The following is an 18481-nucleotide window of genomic DNA, read 5'->3' as shown; positions in this document are numbered from 1 at the left end:
GTACTTTGTTAATTGCAAACTCTCCAGTCCGATTATTGTCTTGATTCTGTTGGCTTTGTCAGACTTGTCTCTCACTCAAGTATGTTTGCTTTTTATTGTTCGCTACTTTCCACAGCATTTATACATCATCATTCATTTTACTCATTCATCTTTTTCCAGCTACTTTCTAGTGTTGACCAAGCCAGAGGTAACACAGACCGTCATCTCAGTTGAAGAAACTGATTCAAACTCTGATACCACCATGCTTTTGAAAGAAGAAGGTGAGATTTTGTTGTTTAAGATCTAACAAGAAAAGTAAAATTTGTTTTTAAAACAGTTTTTCAATCTGTTTGATTACAAGCTTGAAATGAAAAGCGATATGTCAGTAAAAAAAAAGTGTGCAAATAAAATTACAGCATGTCACCAAATGAACATCATGTCAATTGGTGAAGTGAGCTAACAAATAAAACAATGAAGGCATGAAGAGGAAGTCACACAAAATGCACAGAGATGTGTGTGATTTCCACAGACACTCACAGGTACCTTCAATCGTCATGAAATCATTCAGTCCAATATTTACTTAATGTAAAAATGAGGGCAAGGGGAGAAAAGGGAATACGAGAGTCAAGGGTAGTTTCCCGAGTTTGTTTTCTCAAGTCTTGGATCCCTGCACCTGGCTTTTTATTTTTTATTTTTTATTTTTGTGAAGGGCTTTAACAACACGTACAGCAAGGTTGTCTAATGTATTTTGCAAATAAATCTCAAATAAATCATGCCGCTGTTTCAGTGTTATAGCACTGTCATAGGTGCATGCAGCAATGCCTGAAGCCGGAATTCTGGTAATTGAATAAGCATTCTCGTAGGCAGTGTGCCAGACAAGGAGATTGGAGTTTTACAGTCATGCCGTTGTTGAATACAGTGTTCAAACTCTCCTTCTAAGACCCTCAATTTAAGACTGTCTCTTCTAAAACCTTTTTCTTTTTTCTTTTCTTTCCTGAGTTTTTTTTTTTTAACCTCAGTTGCATGCAGGTTTGCTACTACAATTATTTTTTGCTTTTTTGTGTGTGTGTGTGTGTGGCTTGGAGCAAACCTTCTTCATAGGTCTTTTCTTTTCTCAGTCAAATGTGTACATTTTTAAATCAACAAACTTTATCAGTAAACTAATAAGTTTAAATAAATAAATAAATAAAAATAATCATAACATAAATTTATTCCTAATGTTCAGCTCAGTTTCCAATAATACACCCAAATTTAAATTTTCCAATGGTCATTTTGGTCTCTTCTAAAACCTTGTTTCCATAGGCTTTCTGTTCACAACCTCTGTAACTTTACCCCCATTATAAGTTAAGGCCCCCTCCTCTTTAAGACCCTCAATTTAAGACTGTCTCTTCTAAAACCTTGTTTTCATAGGCTTTCTGTTCACAACCTCTGTAACTTTACCCCCATTTTAAGTTAAGGCCCCCTCCTCTTTAAGACCTGATTTTTTAAACATTTTTAGAGGTCTTAAAAGGGGGGTTCCACTGAATCAGCACTGTGTATTGTTTCTATTCTGTTTCAGAGGTGAAACCGAAACGCAAAGTGCTTACAGCGAAAGACAAATTACGACTTTTACCTGTGAGTATTTTCATTTGTGTATATGTGTGATTGTTCATGTTTAAGTGTGCTGTGCTCTGTGTGCCTGTAACTGAACTTACATGCGTGTGTGTGTCTGTGTGCGAGTGTAACTATAATATATAATGTCAGGGGCGGATCACATCGTTTTGGGGGGGGGAGGGGGGGTTCCATTTTTTTTTAGGGACAATTCGACGCCGTGAAGCGATTAGTTGAGGGCGTGAAGCGTTCAAACCTCCTAGGGGGGTCCGGGCGGATCCCCCCCCCCCCCCCCCCCCCCCCCCCCAAACATTTTTGATCCACCCCTGAATGTATCTAATAACGGTTTTCTCTCTAGCATGAATCAAAGCTCTCTTTTTGTCTTTTGCTTGTTTTGAAAGAAACAGGACTTGTACATTATTTTGTATTTGTTGTTTATTGCCAGTTTGATATACATGTATACATGTATATATTTCCTAGGCATTGAAATGAATTGTGTTTTGTTTGCAGCCTCTTATGAAGTACATGATCCCGCTGACAACAGTGTATTTTGCTGAGTACTTCATCAACCAAGGACTGGTAAGCAACGTTTGATTAAATTTAGGCATAGTCAGTACCGAATTAACCCTGTTGAAGTGACGTCACATATACTAAAAGAAGAGCGACCGTTTGAGATTGCTGTATTCGGGCCATGAACTTCACACGAGGCTAAATCGGGTTATTACCCAAATGTATCCAGTTGTTCAGGGATGTTGTTTGATTTCAGCAGTCGGCAAAATGCCTTAACCCATTTGGCCCCGGAGCGCCCGCTGTTTTTCTGCAGTGGCTGACCGCGGAGCGCCCGCTACCAGCCGCTAAACACGTGTCTCAGTAGGGCGCAGCCATTGTTGTTGTTATAAACGAGACTCTCGCGGACGAGACTTCGTTGTTTTCGCTCTTTTAAGGTGTTTTTGAGCGTAAAATACATCCGTCCTCACTTGAATTGTCCGTTATGCTAAGGTGTCCGCCGAAATAAGGGTCCGCTAGATGCAGGTTTTACTGTATGTCTAAAAACAGACTGTCAGAGATCACCCCAGAATAGTGTGTACAACGAGGAAGTACACTATCAGAACTTTTTCAAATTTCAAATACTTTTATTGAGGCATGATGATTATTGAACTATTTTAGTTTTAGTGTTGCCTAGTTGTGCCACAAATCTTTCCACCTGCCCATGCCAATATCTCTTTCTAATGTTTTACTTTTACCATTAGACTTGCCTTTCCCACACTAAACCAGCCCTGTTGGTTTCAGCATGAACTGTTGTACTTCAACAACACTGATTTTCTGAACAAGGCTGGACAGTACAGATGGTGAGTGATGTGTGTGTGTTGTCTGTCTGTCTGTCCGTCTGTTTGTCAGTCTGTCTGTCAGTCTGTCTGTGTCTTTGACAACAAAAGCAAAATTCAGAGTAATTTTGAGAGAAAAACTAATTGAATGTGATTTATTTTCTGTTTTAAGGTGTCCAACACTGTGAAGCAATTTTAATTATTTATAAAGGGAATGTAATCTGAAGTTCTTGAGTCTTGTCTTAAACTTCAAAGGAGAGGGAACAGGGTTGCTTCTTTTTTTTCAGACTTGTTTTGTTCAAGTGTTCCTTATACCTCATGAAGGTTATTACATTTTCCACCTGATGTAGTATCTTTTTTGCGCATGTAGTATTTTGTTAAAATGGTTTATTTTTTATTTTAGAGATATTGCATTCATGTTGGTAAGTGGATGACAGTTTTTTTGACACATTAATATGTTTTGCACAGGTAGTCCATTTTTGTGTGTAGACATGTTGCGTTCATGTTGAAAACTGGATGAATATTAGAGTATTTTGCACAGGTAGTAGATCTTTTTTATGTGTAGACATGTTGCGTTCATGTTGAAAACTGGATGAATATTAGAGTATTTTGCACAGGTAGTAGATCTTGTGTGTGTGTGTGTGTAGACATGTTACATTCATTTTGGAAAGCGGATGACACATTAGAATGTCTTGCACAGGTACCAGGTGAGCTACCAAATAGGTGTATTCATCTCACGTTCCACTGTCACCTGCTGCCCCATCCCCACTCGCTGGTTGTGGGTCCTTCCGCTGTTGCAGGTAAGTACTTTTCTCACTGCGTACCTAGGTGTTTAGAGAAAAATCTTTACTTTTCAAGCGTTGGCTGGTTGGTGTAAAAATTGGTTTGCTTAACACTATTGTGACTAGCACTGCCACGGCGTTAACGTCCTGCCTGCCCAAGCTTGCCACCAAGAAACTTCCCAAAAATCAGTAACTGTAAAGAAATCTGTCTAGCAAGCTTGAATTAAGTCCAATCACCACCAAATTTTGTGTACTAATTCAAAAATGGATGCCCAGTTCAGTCGTGCTATTTATAAGTTTGTCACGCGATTTGTTTTAGCAAAGGGGGGTGAAAGGGGGGTGAAAGGGGGATAATTTGTGTTTTTTAACGTTTTTTTGTGTGTGTTTTATTTTCCACTGCTTTTTTTAAAAGTTATTTTTTAACAGAAAGTATTATAAATAATGTTATAACCAAACAAGGTGTAAAACCTATGAATTAGCTGAAATATTGTTAACATTGTACACAGAAATAAGGAGACAGTACAAAGAAACAAGTCGCGTAAGGCGAAAATACAATATTTAGTCAAGTAGCTGTCGAACTCACAGAATGAAACTGAACGCAATGCCATTTTTCAGCAAGACCGTATACTCGTAGCATCGTCAGTCCACCGCTCATGGCAAAGGCAGTGAAATTGACAAGAAGAGCGGGGTAGTAGTTGCGCTAAGAAGGATAGCACGCTTTTCTGTACCTCTCTTTGTTATAACTTTCTGAGCGTGTTTTTAATCCAAACATATCATATCTATATGTTTTTGGAATCAGGAACCGACAAGGAATAAGATGAAAGTGTTTTTAAATTGATTTGGACAATTTAATTTTGATAATAATTTTTATATATTTAATTTTCAGAGCTTGTTTTTAATCCGAATATAACATATTTATATGTTTTTGGAATCAGCAAATGATGGAGAATAAGATAAACGTAAATTTGGATCGTTTTATAAATTTTTATTTTTTTTTACAATTTTCAGATTTTTAATGACCAAAGTCATTAATTAATTTTTAAGCCACCAAGCTGAAATGCAATACCGAAGTCCGGGCTTCGTCGAAGATTACTTGACCAAAATTTCAACCAATTTGGTTGAAAAATGAGGGCGTGACAGTGCCGCCTCAACTTTCACGAAAAGCCGGATATGACGTCATCAAAGACATTTATCAAAAAAATGAAAAAAAACGTTCGGGGATATCATACCCAGGAACTCTCATGTCAAATTTCATAAAGATCGGTTCAGTAGTTTGGTCTGAATTGCTCTACACGCACGCACGCACGCACACACGCACACACATACACCACGACCCTCGTTTCGATTCCCCCTCGATGTTAAAATATTTAGTCAAAACTTGACTAAATATAAAAAACAAGCAAATCACGCATTCACTCACAGCATCCTGACTCAAATGAAACAAAACTGTAACACTCACCAAATGATGTCTAGGTAATCCATATTGAATATGTCACATTTTCACAACAAAGTACCAACTGTACACCTATGAACATTTCCAAAAGGATTAGAAGGCTCCAGCCATCCATTGTTATCAGTGCTGCCACGCCCCCATAGCTCCTGCACGATTCCGAGATACATGTTCGTCTAGCAGTATCACCCCCTACCACGTGTAGTTTGCCGACTCGTACTAGCAACAACTGGACTGTTTCTTCCTCAATATCACTGCTATTATCGCTTTCTTGAGGCTAAAACGACACGATGTATCATGATCTACAGGATCCTCAAGATCCAACATCCGGAGAATCTCCTCCCGTGACAAGGCTCGCCTTCGATTCATTTTTTTTGTTCGAAAACATTATTATTATTATTATTATTATGAACATTTGTGCGCCTAATCTAAATATAGCCCTAGGCGCTTACAAAATATAAAATACATAGTGAACATTATACGAAACACAAATCGACAAGGACTCATACACTCACAGACAGGCGCACAGCGAGAACGCGACGCACTCACTCATACCAACTACAGGCACATGCATTCTAGACGGAAAAACAGTCGTAAATAAATAAATAAAGTATTGGATACATAAAGTTTGTTGAGAGAAGAAGAATAGAGCTGGAAAGGGAAGAAGAAGGAGAAAGAAAGAGACAGATCAAGGACCAGCAGGAGAGGGTGATGTGTGGTCATTAACGGACTAGTGAGGAAAGAGGTGTGTTTTGAGTGAGGTTTTGAATGATTGCATAGATGTGGAGTGCCTGAGTGAATGCGGGAGTTGGTTCCAGATGGATGGGGCCTGGTAGGAGAAGGTGCGCTGGCCATATGTTTTGGTGCGTGCTGATGGTATCCTAAAAAGGCGGGTGTCTGCGAAGGATCTTAGGGAGCGAGAGGGGGAGTAGACATCAAGAAGGTCAGAAAGATAGCTAGGGGACGATAGATCAAAGTTTCTGAAGCAGAGTGTGGAGATCTTGAACTGAATCCTCTGTTGAACAGGCAGCCAGTGTAGGGTTTGAAGAAGAGGGGTGATGTGGTCATGCTTGGAAGAACGAAAGATGAGGCGGGCGGCATGATTCTGAACACGCTGAAGCTTTTCGATGATGTAGTTGGGAGAGCCAGATAGAATGGAATTGCAATAATCGAGTCGGGATAGGACAAAGGCGCAGAGCAGAGTTTTAGTGGCATCCTCAGTGAGGAGATGACGGATGGAGGAGATGCGGCGGATTTCAAAGAAGCAAGTGCGACAGACATTGGCAACATGCTGATGGAAGGACAGGGACTGGTCGAGAGTGACACCTAGGTTGCGGACAGCAGGAGAAAGAGCAATAGAAGAACCATTGAGATCGACAGACGAGGGAAGAGAAGGATGATTGAGATGTTTTTTAGGAGAGACAAGAATCATTTCGGTTTTCTCCTCATTAAGCTTCAGCTTATTCAGGTCCATCCACGCCTTGAGGTCGGTGATACAAGACTGGGTGGAGGCAATGAGGCGAGGGAGGTCAGAGATAGGTCCAGAGAGATAGAGTTGGTTGTCGTCGGAGAAGCTGTGGTGAGAGAGAAAGTGGTGAGCGGCAATTGAAGGGATGGGTTGGGTGTAAAGGACGAACAAAATAGGCCCCAGGACGGAGCCCTGGGGCACACCGTACTGTAGAGGAGAAGCAGAGGAAGATAGGCCGTTCACAGAGACAGACTGGTAGCGATCACGCAAATCTGCACTAATTTGATCAAGCCGGAAGAGAAAACCACGTGTATCAAGGGAAACAACTCAATTTATTGCAATCTTCAAAAACCGGGAAGCAATCACGAGTCTTGTACCTTGTATGACTGATACTGAAAAATGCGCGTCCCGTCCATGGGCGTGTCAGCGCGGTTACTGATTTATCAGCGTCCCGTCGCGAAAGTGTTAATACAGTACATATCTGCATCTTCATTCATGAGCTGCAACTGACATGTGTTTTTTCACGAGTGCACCTTTGCATATGGCCGTTTTTTACCCCCTCAACCGCCCCCCCTCCCCCCCCACCCTCAAGGTTGTCATACTCTTGTTTTCAGGGTAGCTTAGAAAAGAAAATGCAACTCAGGATCAGAACAAGACATTGTGTTGTGTTTTAAAGGCACAGTGCAGCTCACAGCCTTCGTTTTGCGTTTTTGTTGCAGCTGAGTGCATTTACAGTTCAAAAATCCTCCTATTGTAGTAAAACAAACCCAAAACTACCCAACGACGACATCTGTGAAGCTCGACAGTTTCTTGTTCACGCGAGTGCATAAATTAACCTAGTTATTATGTGGTGTTTGGTCGGAGTTCGATTCAACTGAGTGATTCCGGCCTCCATTTTGTTTTACACAAACTCATGATGATGTCTGACATAGTTTGCTAGTGACGTGTCTTTTTGTGCATGATGTGGTGATCTACCTGATCTAAATTTAGATCCAAAAATAGGTCAAGACCAGCCGGGTCCGAGTACGAAATTAATTCGTAAAAAAATCGCAGTTCTTGACTCTTTGGGTGCAAGTCAATGAAACTTGGTAGTTCTTCTAACGGATAGCTGCCTGAGGTATGACTAAAAGCCCCAGGGGCTCCGTTCACCTGGATTTGACAAGTTCAGTACCTTTAAGTGATGTAATGAAGGATATGGATAGGATAAGGATAAGATTCATATAGTCCTGTGAGCTTACCCTCATGGAAATTCGGGCTGCTTTCTCCCTGGGGAAAGCGAGCTGCCATACAGTATACGGCGCTACTCTTTTTATATTTAGTCAAGTTTTGACTAAATATTTTAACATCGAGGGGGAATCGAAACGAGGGTCGTGGTGTATGTGCGTGTGTCTGTGTGTGTGTCTGTGTGTCTGTGTGTGTGTGTAGAGCGATTCAGACTAAACTACTGGACCGATCTTTATGAAATTTGACATGAGAGTTCCTGGGTATGAAATCCCCGAACGTTTTTTTCATTTTTTTGATAAATGTCTTTGATGACGTCATATCCGGCTTTTCGTGAAAGTTGAGGCGGCACTGTCACGCCCTCATTTTTCAACCAAATTGGTTGAAATTTTGGTCAAGTAATCTTCGACGAAGCCCGGGGTTCGGTATTGCATTTCAGCTTGGTGGCTTAAAAATTAATTAATGACTTTGGTCATTAAAAATCTGAAAATTGTAAAAAAAAATAAAAATTTATAAAACGATCCAAATTTACGTTTATCTTATTCTCCATCATTTGCTGATTCCAAAAACATATAAATATGTTATATTCGGATTAAAAACAAGCTCTGAAAATTAAATATATAAAAATTATTATCAAAATTAAATTGTCCAAATCAATTTAAAAACACTTTCATCTTATTCCTTGTCGGTTCCTGATTCCAAAAACATATAGATATGATATGTTTGGATTAAAAACACGCTCAGAAAGTTAAAACAAAGAGATGTACAGAAAAGCGTGCTATCCTTCTTAGCGCAACTACTACCCCGCTCTTCTTGTCAATTTCACTGCCTTTGCCATGAGCGGTGGACTGACGATGCTACGAGTATACGGTCTTGCTGAAAAATGGCATTGCGTTCAGTTTCATTCTGTGAGTTCGACAGCTACTTGACTAAATATTGTATTTTCGCCTTACGCGACTTGTTTATATTTAGTCAAGTTTTGACTAAATATTTTAACATCGAGGGGGAATCGAAACGAGGGTCGTGGTGTATGTGCGTGTGTCTGTGTGTCTGTGTGTGTGTGTAGAGCGATTCAGACTAAACTACTGGACCGATCTTTATGAAATTTGACATGAGAGTTCCTGGGTATGAAATCCCCGAACGTTTTTTTTCATTTTTTGGATAAATGTCTTTGATGACGTCATATCCGGCTTTTCGTGAAAGTTGAGGCGGCACTGTCACGCCCTCATTTTTCAACCAAATTGGTTGAAATTTTGGTCAAGTAATCTTCGACGAAGCCCGGGGTTCGGTATTGCATTTCAGCTTGGTGGCTTAAAAATTAATTAATGACTTTGGTCATTAAAAATCTGAAAATTGTAAAAAAAAATAAAAATTTATAAAACGATCCAAATTTACGTTTATCTTATTCTCCATCATTTGCTGATTCCAAAAACATATAAATATGTTATATTCGGATTAAAAACAAGCTCTGAAAATTAAATATATAAAAATTATTATCAAAATTAAATTGTCCAAATCAATTTAAAAACACTTTCATCTTATTCCTTGTCGGTTCCTGATTCCAAAAACATATAGATATGATATGTTTGGATTAAAAACACGCTCAGAAAGTTAAAACAAAGAGATGTACAGAAAAGCGTGCTATCCTTCTTAGCGCAACTACTACCCCGCTCTTCTTGTCAATTTCACTGCCTTTGCCATGAGCGGTGGACTGACGATGCTACGAGTATACGGTCTTGCTGAAAAATGGCATTGCGTTCAGTTTCATTCTGTGAGTTCGACAGCTACTTGACTAAATATTGTATTTTCGCCTTACGCGACTTGTTTATATTTAGTCAAGTTTTGACTAAATATTTTAACATCGAGGGGGAATCGAAACGAGGGTCGTGGTGTATGTGCGTGTGTCTGTGTGTGTGTGTAGAGCGATTCAGACTAAACTACTGGACCGATCTTTATGAAATTTGACATGAGAGTTCCTGGGTATGAAATCCCCGAACGTTTTTTTTCATTTTTTGGATAAATGTCTTTGATGACGTCATATCCGGCTTTTCGTGAAAGTTGAGGCGGCACTGTCACGCCCTCATTTTTCAACCAAATTGGTTCAAATTTTGGTCAAGTAATCTTCGACGAAGCCCGGGGTTCGGTATTGCATTTCAGCTTGGTGGCTTAAAAATTAATTAATGACTTTGGTCATTAAAAATCGGAAAATTGTAAAAAAAAAAATAAAAATTTATAAAACGATCCAAATTTACGTTTATCTTATTCGCCATCATTTGCTGATTCCAAAAACATATAAATATGTTATATTCGGATTAAAAACAAGCTCTGAAAATTGGATATATAAAAATTATTATCAAAATTAAATTGTCCAAATCAATTTAAAAACACTTTCATCTTATTCCTTGTCGGTTCCTGATTCCAAAAACATATAGATATGATATGTTTGGATTAAAAACACGCTCAGAAAGTTAAAACAAAGAGAGGTACAGAAAAGCGTGCTATCCTTCTTAGCGCAACTACTACCCCGCTCTTCTTGTCAATTTCACTGCCTTTGCCATGAGCGGTGGCCTGACGATGCTACGAGTAAAATGGCATTGCGTTCAGTTTCATTCTGTGAGTTCGACAGCTACTTGACTAAATATTGTATTTTCGCCTTACGCGACTTGTTCTTTTTCCTACATGCGTGTATTCATGTTTCCAAGCCCTGACACTTTAGCTGTGAACTTGTTGTTTTTTTGTGCGCATGCGAAGCTGCCGTGTCAGATAGAGGGAGAGGGGAGAGAGAATGAGTTTGTTCTGTGTGCAAGCATGTGTGACCATAGTGTTTTTGAATGGGTTAAAGAATTGCTAAAAAGAAATTAAAAATTGACAGATATACTTAACATTTCTCGCATAAAATTATACTTTACAATGTGTTGCTGATGTAATGAATAAGCTTAGATTTGAAAAGTCAGGTTCTTTCTATATCTCTCTAAAAAAAGAAAGAAAAAACCCATTGATAAGTCTCTTCAATCATCTGTGTGTGTGTGTGTGTGTTTCTCTTTCTGACTTACTTTGTTTTGGGTTTCTTTTACAGGTTGGCAACATGGCATTGCTTATTGCACAAGTGTTCTACCGATTCATCCCATTCTTTGAGATTCTGATAGCCATCATTGTGTATGAAGGTCTTCTGGGTGGCTCAGCCTATGTCAACACGTTTTACAAAATCAGGGAAGAGGTGAGTAGTTCTTGATGCACCTGTATACATGCAGACACAGGCAAACAGATGCACACACAGACAGACAGATGCACACATGCATACATGCATACACAGACAGACAGATGCACACATGCATACACAGACAGTTGCATACATACACACACAGAAAGACATGCATACATGCACAGACAGAGACAGATACACACATACATACACAGACAGACAGATGCACACAGGCATACATGCACACACAGACAGACAGATGCATACATGGACACACAGGCATATGTACACACAGTCACAGACTCATATTGTCAGGTATTGGAAATAGTCACCCTTTGGGTTTGATCTATGTGTATGGCTCAGGCTAGTTAAGAGATAGAAAGATGTGCTTGTCGGTTATATGTGTCTCAGAAACGGAATACATCGATTACAATTGTGCCAAGTAAGCAGTTATCAGTTGGTGTGATTCAGCTCGGATGGCACTAGCCAGTAATTTCTGGTATTTTTACCAGTCAAAATCTAAAGATATCAAAAATGAAATGTTCGACAAGTTTTCCCCTGCAAGTGTAACTTTAATAACCCCATGGTTTGATGTCTTTGTTCTGCTGGGTCAGACAGGTTGACTGTTTTATGTTAGAGCCGTCGTCAGTGACCCCCCTCCCCATCCTTTTTAAGACTCCCTTCCTTTTAAGACTGTTTTCTCAGACTTTGTTTATAACCTCTGTAAATTTACTCCCATTTAATACTTTAAACATTTTTTTGTTGAGTTTTTGAGGTCTTAAAATGGAGGTTCCACTGCAAGAAGTTCTGGTTTGGATCATTCTTATTGCAAACAGGATTTTCTAGTGTCAATGGAAAGTATTTTAAAAATTGCGTTTCTCATGTTTCAGGTGGCGCCAGAGGTACGCGAGTACAGCCTGGGTGTTGCTACGGTGGGTGACACAGTGGGCATTGCACTGGCCGGTGTGGCTGCCATTCCGTCTCACAATCACATCTGCACTCTGCGCATCAGAATGTGATAACAGTGTTTCCCTTGTTCTGTGATCAACAATGTGAACCATCTTGTAGAGTGTTGAGGGCAAACAAACTGGAAATAAATCAACAGCCTTGAATGGGAAAACACTGCTTGTTTATGTTAAGTTTTTTTTACTTTTGGGGGAACATCCCTGCAAATTGTTAAATTTGTTGCCATTGCTGAAGATAAAAACTGTTGCCAATAATTAACATGTCATTCCACAAGGGGACATTGCCAATGCTGTTTTCAGTGTTTCTTTGATTTCTGTGTTGCTAATATGACATTGTAAGTCAGTGCAAGTTCATTTTAATGTCACTGTAAAAACCTGTCAGGCGCACTTCAGTGACACTCCTATTTCACATCTAATATTTGTAGCACATCAAAAAGTGTAGATTTTTGGGAGCATTATAGATAAGAGCACAGATAGCTGTAAAGATATCATGGTTTGATTTCTGTATTCAGTATAATGAAGTGTAGTTTCCAAGAACATGTTGGCAAAACTTCTGGAATCATTCCTGTTCCAAGAGCATAATGCTCCCCTCAGGAAAAAAAGGTTTGAAACAACTGTAAAGAAAATCTTGCCATTATGTTTAGTATCATTTCTAATCAGTAATGCTCTCTTCATTCTTTGAGGTTACGTGCAATTTTGGTGGTGTGCTTGCAGTGCTTGTCTGAGTGTGTATGAACAGATTAATCGATCTTCGTTTATTTGGGTTTTTTTACTTTGCTGGAATGTAATGAATTCATGCTCACTAAAAGCTACGTTTCCCCGTTGTCTTTGTTCTTTGCTATTATAAATCGTTTTTGTGTGTGTCTTCTTTTTGCTAAAAAATAAAAAGCAGAACAGATTTTTTTCTTTAAATGAATTACAGTTCATGTATCTTCCTTTCGCATAGCTTGGATATCTACATTAATAAAAGGTGGTCATCTACATTTTTGCTTTTTTTCAATAATCTTATTGTTAGATTTCGCTAAAAAGTTATGTCAGATGATGAATGAACCATGGGGAAAAAAGTTATAGGAAAAAAAATATATGTAAAAAAAGACTTTATTTTTGGGTAGCGTGATTCACGTTTCCAATATTTTGTTTTCTGTTTGCTGAGAACATGTGCTTTGCTTAAAAATACTGACCAATCAAATTCATGTCACTATGCTTATAGCCACGCCCAAACAAGTGCAGCAACAGTTTGACACTGGAGCGCTGTCCACGCTTTTTTTAAACGCACGAAATGCACGGGATTTGAGAGGAGTTTTGCGCTTGGCATTTTCCAAATAAGGATATCCTACTATGAGTACTACGCTGGAATACTACAATGAATTTTCAAACGGCTACACTGGCTTCGTCTTTCCTGATCGAAAGGGGGTGTATTGTTGATAATTGTAGATAATAGACTCTGCATTTTAATGGTCAAATGGCGATTTCGGTATAAAAATGTAGACAAGGACCTTTAATGTCTACCAAAGCATACTTTTTTTATTATAATGTTTTACACTCAGCTAGTGAGAATCAACAGCAGGTCAAATTTTCTGTGTCATTTTCCTGTTCATAATTTTGAAAAGATTACTTCAAAGAAGCTCAAGAATACTCCTATGTGTTCACTACTGTCACAGCATGTGCATTGAAGTATTGAAACCAGCACTTTTTGTCTTTAAAATGCTCATCTGTACAAGTCAGGAACATTTGATGTCCCAGCAACAAATGTACAGCACTTGCTTGTAACAGACTATTGTGGGGAATAACTCTGTCAGGATTGTATGGGTTGTGAAAGAGCGAGCACCCTTGCTTTTCCTCAGACAAGCTCACGTCACGTGGGAAGTAATGTCGCCGGGAGAAACTTTCCCACCTGAGCGCATATTGGCCAGTCACTAGCGAGGGTGTGTACCTCAAAGACGTGTACAGGAACCATGTGTCGCAGGTTTGTCCGAGAAAAAGCAAGGGTACTCATTCGCACCGAGTTATTTCAAGAATTCATCTATATTAGCTTACTTATTGTCTCCCTTTGTGTGAATTGCATCTTTGCTTGCCATTGCTACATGATGTTTTGTCAGATTGTTGTTTGCTTAGTGATTGTTAGCGATAGATTCATGCAGATGAAATAAAAAATCTGACTTGTATGTTTACACAAGGGCTATTACCAGGATTGATAGACAATGTTGAGCAGATTGCTTCACAGAGGGGTTGTTCTCCAGAGCTGGGTACCATTTTGTGACATGCATTTTCAGTCCTTTGAATTATTATAACGTAAATTAAATGGAAACTAGAATGTATTATCTTTCTTTTTTCAGTAGTACTCCAGTTAGATAATGATACAGACATGCAACATAGAAACATGATATATTTTTTTTATTTTTTTATTTTTTTAATGATATTTAGTTTTCAAATCCATGTCACAACCTTTGGTTTCCCCGTTACGAAGTTGCCTTACTTTAAAACCCTCTTAATTGACTGAACGTAGACAAACAAACTGTGCAAGTATGTCTAATTCTTTATCTGCAGGCCAAGGATATATATGGAACCAGTATTTATTGATGAAATCAATTTGTATGGTTAAAATGTCTCAGTTAATTAAAGTAAAGAAAAGTCAACTTCGTAACATGGTTTCCCCTGGTACCCAGCTCTGGAGAATGACCCAGATGTAAAGATGCTTTATAACCAGTTTATTGTTTATGCTTTTAAGTACTTCAGTTTTGATAAGTGGACTGCATATTTACACAGATGTTATTGGAGTGTATGCAGATTATGTGTCCCCCCCACAGGTTAGGGGGAAGAATTTACCAGATGCTCCCCAGCATGTCGTAAGATGCGACTAACGGATTCTGTTTCTCCTTTTACCCTTGTTAAGTGTTTCTTGTATAGAATATAGTCAATGTTTGTAAAGATTTTAGTCAAACAGTAAGAAATGTTAAGTCCTTTGTTCTGGAAACTTGCATTCTCCCAGTAAGTTAATATATTGTACTACGTTGCAAGCCCCTGGAGCAAATTTTTGATTAGTGCTTTTGTGAACAAGAAACAATTGACAAGTGGCTCTATCCCATCACCCCCCCTTTCCCCGTCGCGATATAACCTTCGTGGTTGAAAACGACGTTAAACACCAAATAAAGAAAGAAAGATTATGTGTCATGCATTTGTATATTTTTCTAAAGGTGGTCCTTAATTGATCCCGAAGTCGACTTCGCGAAGATTCCGTGAAGTCTGTTTACCGAAAACTCAGTGCTAAAGCTCCGTGCGGCCAGCTTCGCGAAGTATACTTCGCGTAGTCGACTTCGCTCAGTTACGGACAGGCTTAAGCATTCTATTCCAAAGTATTTTGGATGGCATTTTATAACAGCTTAACCTGAATTTTGAGATTTAGTTGGCTAACTGAAGCCTTCCTTGTGGTATGTGTGGTCTTATATTTTCTGTAGTGGGATGATTGTGGGTCAATAACTTGAGTGTGCATGTGCTTAATGGTGATTCGCTGGCTTCTGGTGTTTAAAAGATAACATTTGTGTGAGTGAGTGAGTGAGAGAGTGTGTGTGTGTGTGTGTGTGTTTTACAGACATAATTTGTCAATAAAGTGCCTTTTAATACTTTCAAATCGAATGCTTGATTTAACTGTTTATTTACGAAGTTGCTCTCTCTCTCCTGCGAATTATGGTATGGTTTCGTTGTTCTTGCCATTATTGTTGCCATGTTCTTTGTAATCCCCATGAAATGGGCCGACGGCCTTTGTTCATTAAATCGTCAAATCAAATCAAATCTCTCTCTCTCTCTCTCTGTCAACAGAAAGATTGTTCCTTGTACCCTTTGACTAGTTTTTATTTAAAAATGACAGAACACGAGGAAGTGGAGATACCTACAAGGTCAAAACAATCAAAGAAACAAGTCATTCCCCCTCATACTGGGGAGTACTTCATTTCTTTATACAGGTATGCTTGACTGGGAGATTCCATTTTTGAGTCACTTGAGAAAAAGTGACTCTATGTAATCGGTCAGTGTTAGTCTGTCCGGCCGGCCGGCCGTCCGTCCGGCCGGCCGTCCGGCCGGCCGGCCGTCCGTAGACACCACCTTAACGTTGGACTTTTCTCGGAAACTATCAAAGCGATCGGGCTCATATTTTGTTTAGTCGTGACCTCCAATGACCTCTACACTTTAACGATGGTTTCGTTGACCTTTGACCTTTTTCAAGGTCACAGGTCAGCGTCAAAGGAAAAATTAGACATTTTATATCTTTGACAAACTTTTCTCGGAAACTATCAAAGCGATCGGGCTCATATTTTGTTTAGTCGTGACCTCCAATGACCTCTACACTTTAACGATGGTTTCGTTGACCTTTGACCTTTTTCAAGGTGACAGGTCAGCGTCAAAGGAAAAATTAGACATTTTATATCTTTGACAAAGTTCATCGGATGTGATTGAAACTTTGTAGGATTATTCTTTACATCAAAGTATTTACATCTGTAGCCTTTTACGAACGTTATCAGAAAAACAAGGGAGATAACTAGCCTTTTCTGTTCGGCAACACACAACTTAACGTTGGGCTTTTCTCGGAAACTATAAAAGTGACCGGGCTCAAATTTTATGTGAACGTGACTCATTGTGTTGTGAATAGCAATTTCTTCCTGTCCATCTGATGCCTCATATAATATTCAGAACTGCGAAAGTGACTCGATCGAGCGTTTGCTCTTCTTGTTTTTTTAGACATGAAATTAATAATGGATATCTTGAGATTCCTTATTGTTTAAAATATTGATAACATCCTGAAACACACATTTAATATCCAGCATAAGTGAAGAATAATCCATGAGGCAAACTGAAAAGATTTTCAAAACATATAAGTTAGGTTTTCTTCGCAGTTTTGCACACTTGCACATAGGGCATTTCACTCAAATATGTGATTGTAGATACAATCATACAGCCACATACATTGTACATGAAGCTTATCTTCACAACACTCAAACAATTGGATATTCCACTTTTTTAAGACTAGAGAAATTTACAATGTACACATATAATATTGAGATTCTGCAATGAACACTGTATGAAAAGCAGATTCATTTCTTGAGGCATTTCATTCAAATATGCATATTCTGTCCATACAATCCCCTGGGCAGCGAGGACTTTGTCGTGGAGAGGGAGAGGGCTACATACCACTTGGAGGCTTTGATCGCTGTGATAAGACTGTACCTGGGCTGATCGGAATCAACATTACTTCTCGCGATGTTGTAAACAGTTCCCGATGATGCAAACTCAAAAACACACATGACATTCCGCGGTGCAAAAGCAGGCACACGATTGTGGCTAACCAATATCTGAATCGCACTAACATCTGATTATGTTTCCTTCGGTTCGATTATTTTGGAAAGATGATGTACTTCTGTCCCCAACCCCCTTGCTAAAGGCCGATGGCCTACAGCAAATAAACCATTCATATTCATATTTATATGTCCATACAATCTTCATACAGTCCTGTAACCTATGTGTGCAGCATACTCTCTCTCTCCCTCTTACCCACACACACAACTATTGTACTTTCTATCTCTCCTGCATCCAACATTGTTTGTCCGTCTCCACCCCCCCCCCCCCCCCCCCCAACATACTCTCTCTTTCTCTTTTACACACACACACACAACTACTTTCTATCTCTCCCACATCCAACATTGTCTGTCTCCACCCCCCCCCCCCCCCCCCAACATACTCTCTCTCTTTCTCACACACGCACAACTACTTTCTATCTCTCCCACATCCAACATTGTCTGTCTCCACCACCCCCCCACCCCCCCCCCAACATACTCTCTCTCTTTCTCTCTCACACACACACAACTACTTTCTATCTCTCCCACATCCAACATTGTCTGTCTCCACCACCCCCCCACCCCCCCCCAACATACTCTCTCTCTTTCTCTCTCACACACACACAACTACTTTCTATCTCTCCCACATCCAACATTGTCTGTCTCCACCACCCCCCCACCCCCCCCCCCCCCCAACATACTCTCTCTCTTTCTCTCTCACACACACACTACTTTCTATCTCTCCCACATCAAACATTGTCTGTCTCCACCAACCCCCCCCCCCCCAACATACTCTCTCTCTTTCTCTCTCACACACACACTACTTTCTATCTCTCCCACATCCAACATTGTCTGTCTCCACCACCCCCCCACCCCCCCCCCCCCCCCAACATACTCTCTCTCTTTCTCTCTCACACACACACAACTACTTTCTATCTCTCCCACATCCAACATTGTCTGTCTCCACCACCCCCCCACCCCCCCCCCCCCAACATACTCTCTCTCTTTCTCTCTCACACACACACTACTTTCTATCTCTCCCACATCAAACATTGTCTGTCTCCACCAACCCCCCCCCCCCCCAACATACTCTCTCTCTTTCTCTCTCACACACACACTACTTTCTATCTCTCCCACATCAAACATTGTCTGTCTCCACCAACCCCCCCCCCCAA

At 39.8% G+C, this 18481-nt stretch overlaps 1 protein-coding gene across 2 annotated transcripts in view; it reads left to right on the top strand.

Annotated features, from left to right (window-relative positions):
* LOC138964869 (battenin-like) overlaps window positions 1-15610 on the top strand; it is a 28613-nt gene extending 13003 nt beyond the window's left edge. For both annotated transcript variants that reach the window (XM_070336932.1, XM_070336934.1), the window contains exons 9-15: window positions 160-260; window positions 1538-1593; window positions 2080-2148; window positions 2860-2918; window positions 3595-3694; window positions 10892-11032; window positions 11908-15610. In XM_070336932.1, the coding sequence (XP_070193033.1) occupies window positions 160-260; window positions 1538-1593; window positions 2080-2148; window positions 2860-2918; window positions 3595-3694; window positions 10892-11032; window positions 11908-12036 (655 nt within the window). In that variant the 3' untranslated portion in view covers window positions 12037-15610. The remainder of the gene's footprint in view (window positions 1-159; window positions 261-1537; window positions 1594-2079; window positions 2149-2859; window positions 2919-3594; window positions 3695-10891; window positions 11033-11907) is intronic.
* Window positions 15611-18481: the final 2871 nt, after the last annotated feature.

This window comes from Littorina saxatilis, linkage group LG4 (genome assembly GCF_037325665.1).
Source record: "Littorina saxatilis isolate snail1 linkage group LG4, US_GU_Lsax_2.0, whole genome shotgun sequence".
Taxonomy (NCBI): Eukaryota; Metazoa; Mollusca; class Gastropoda; order Littorinimorpha; family Littorinidae; genus Littorina; species Littorina saxatilis.
Note: the sequence above shows the minus strand (reverse complement) of the source record. Positions and strands in the feature narration are given on the sequence as shown.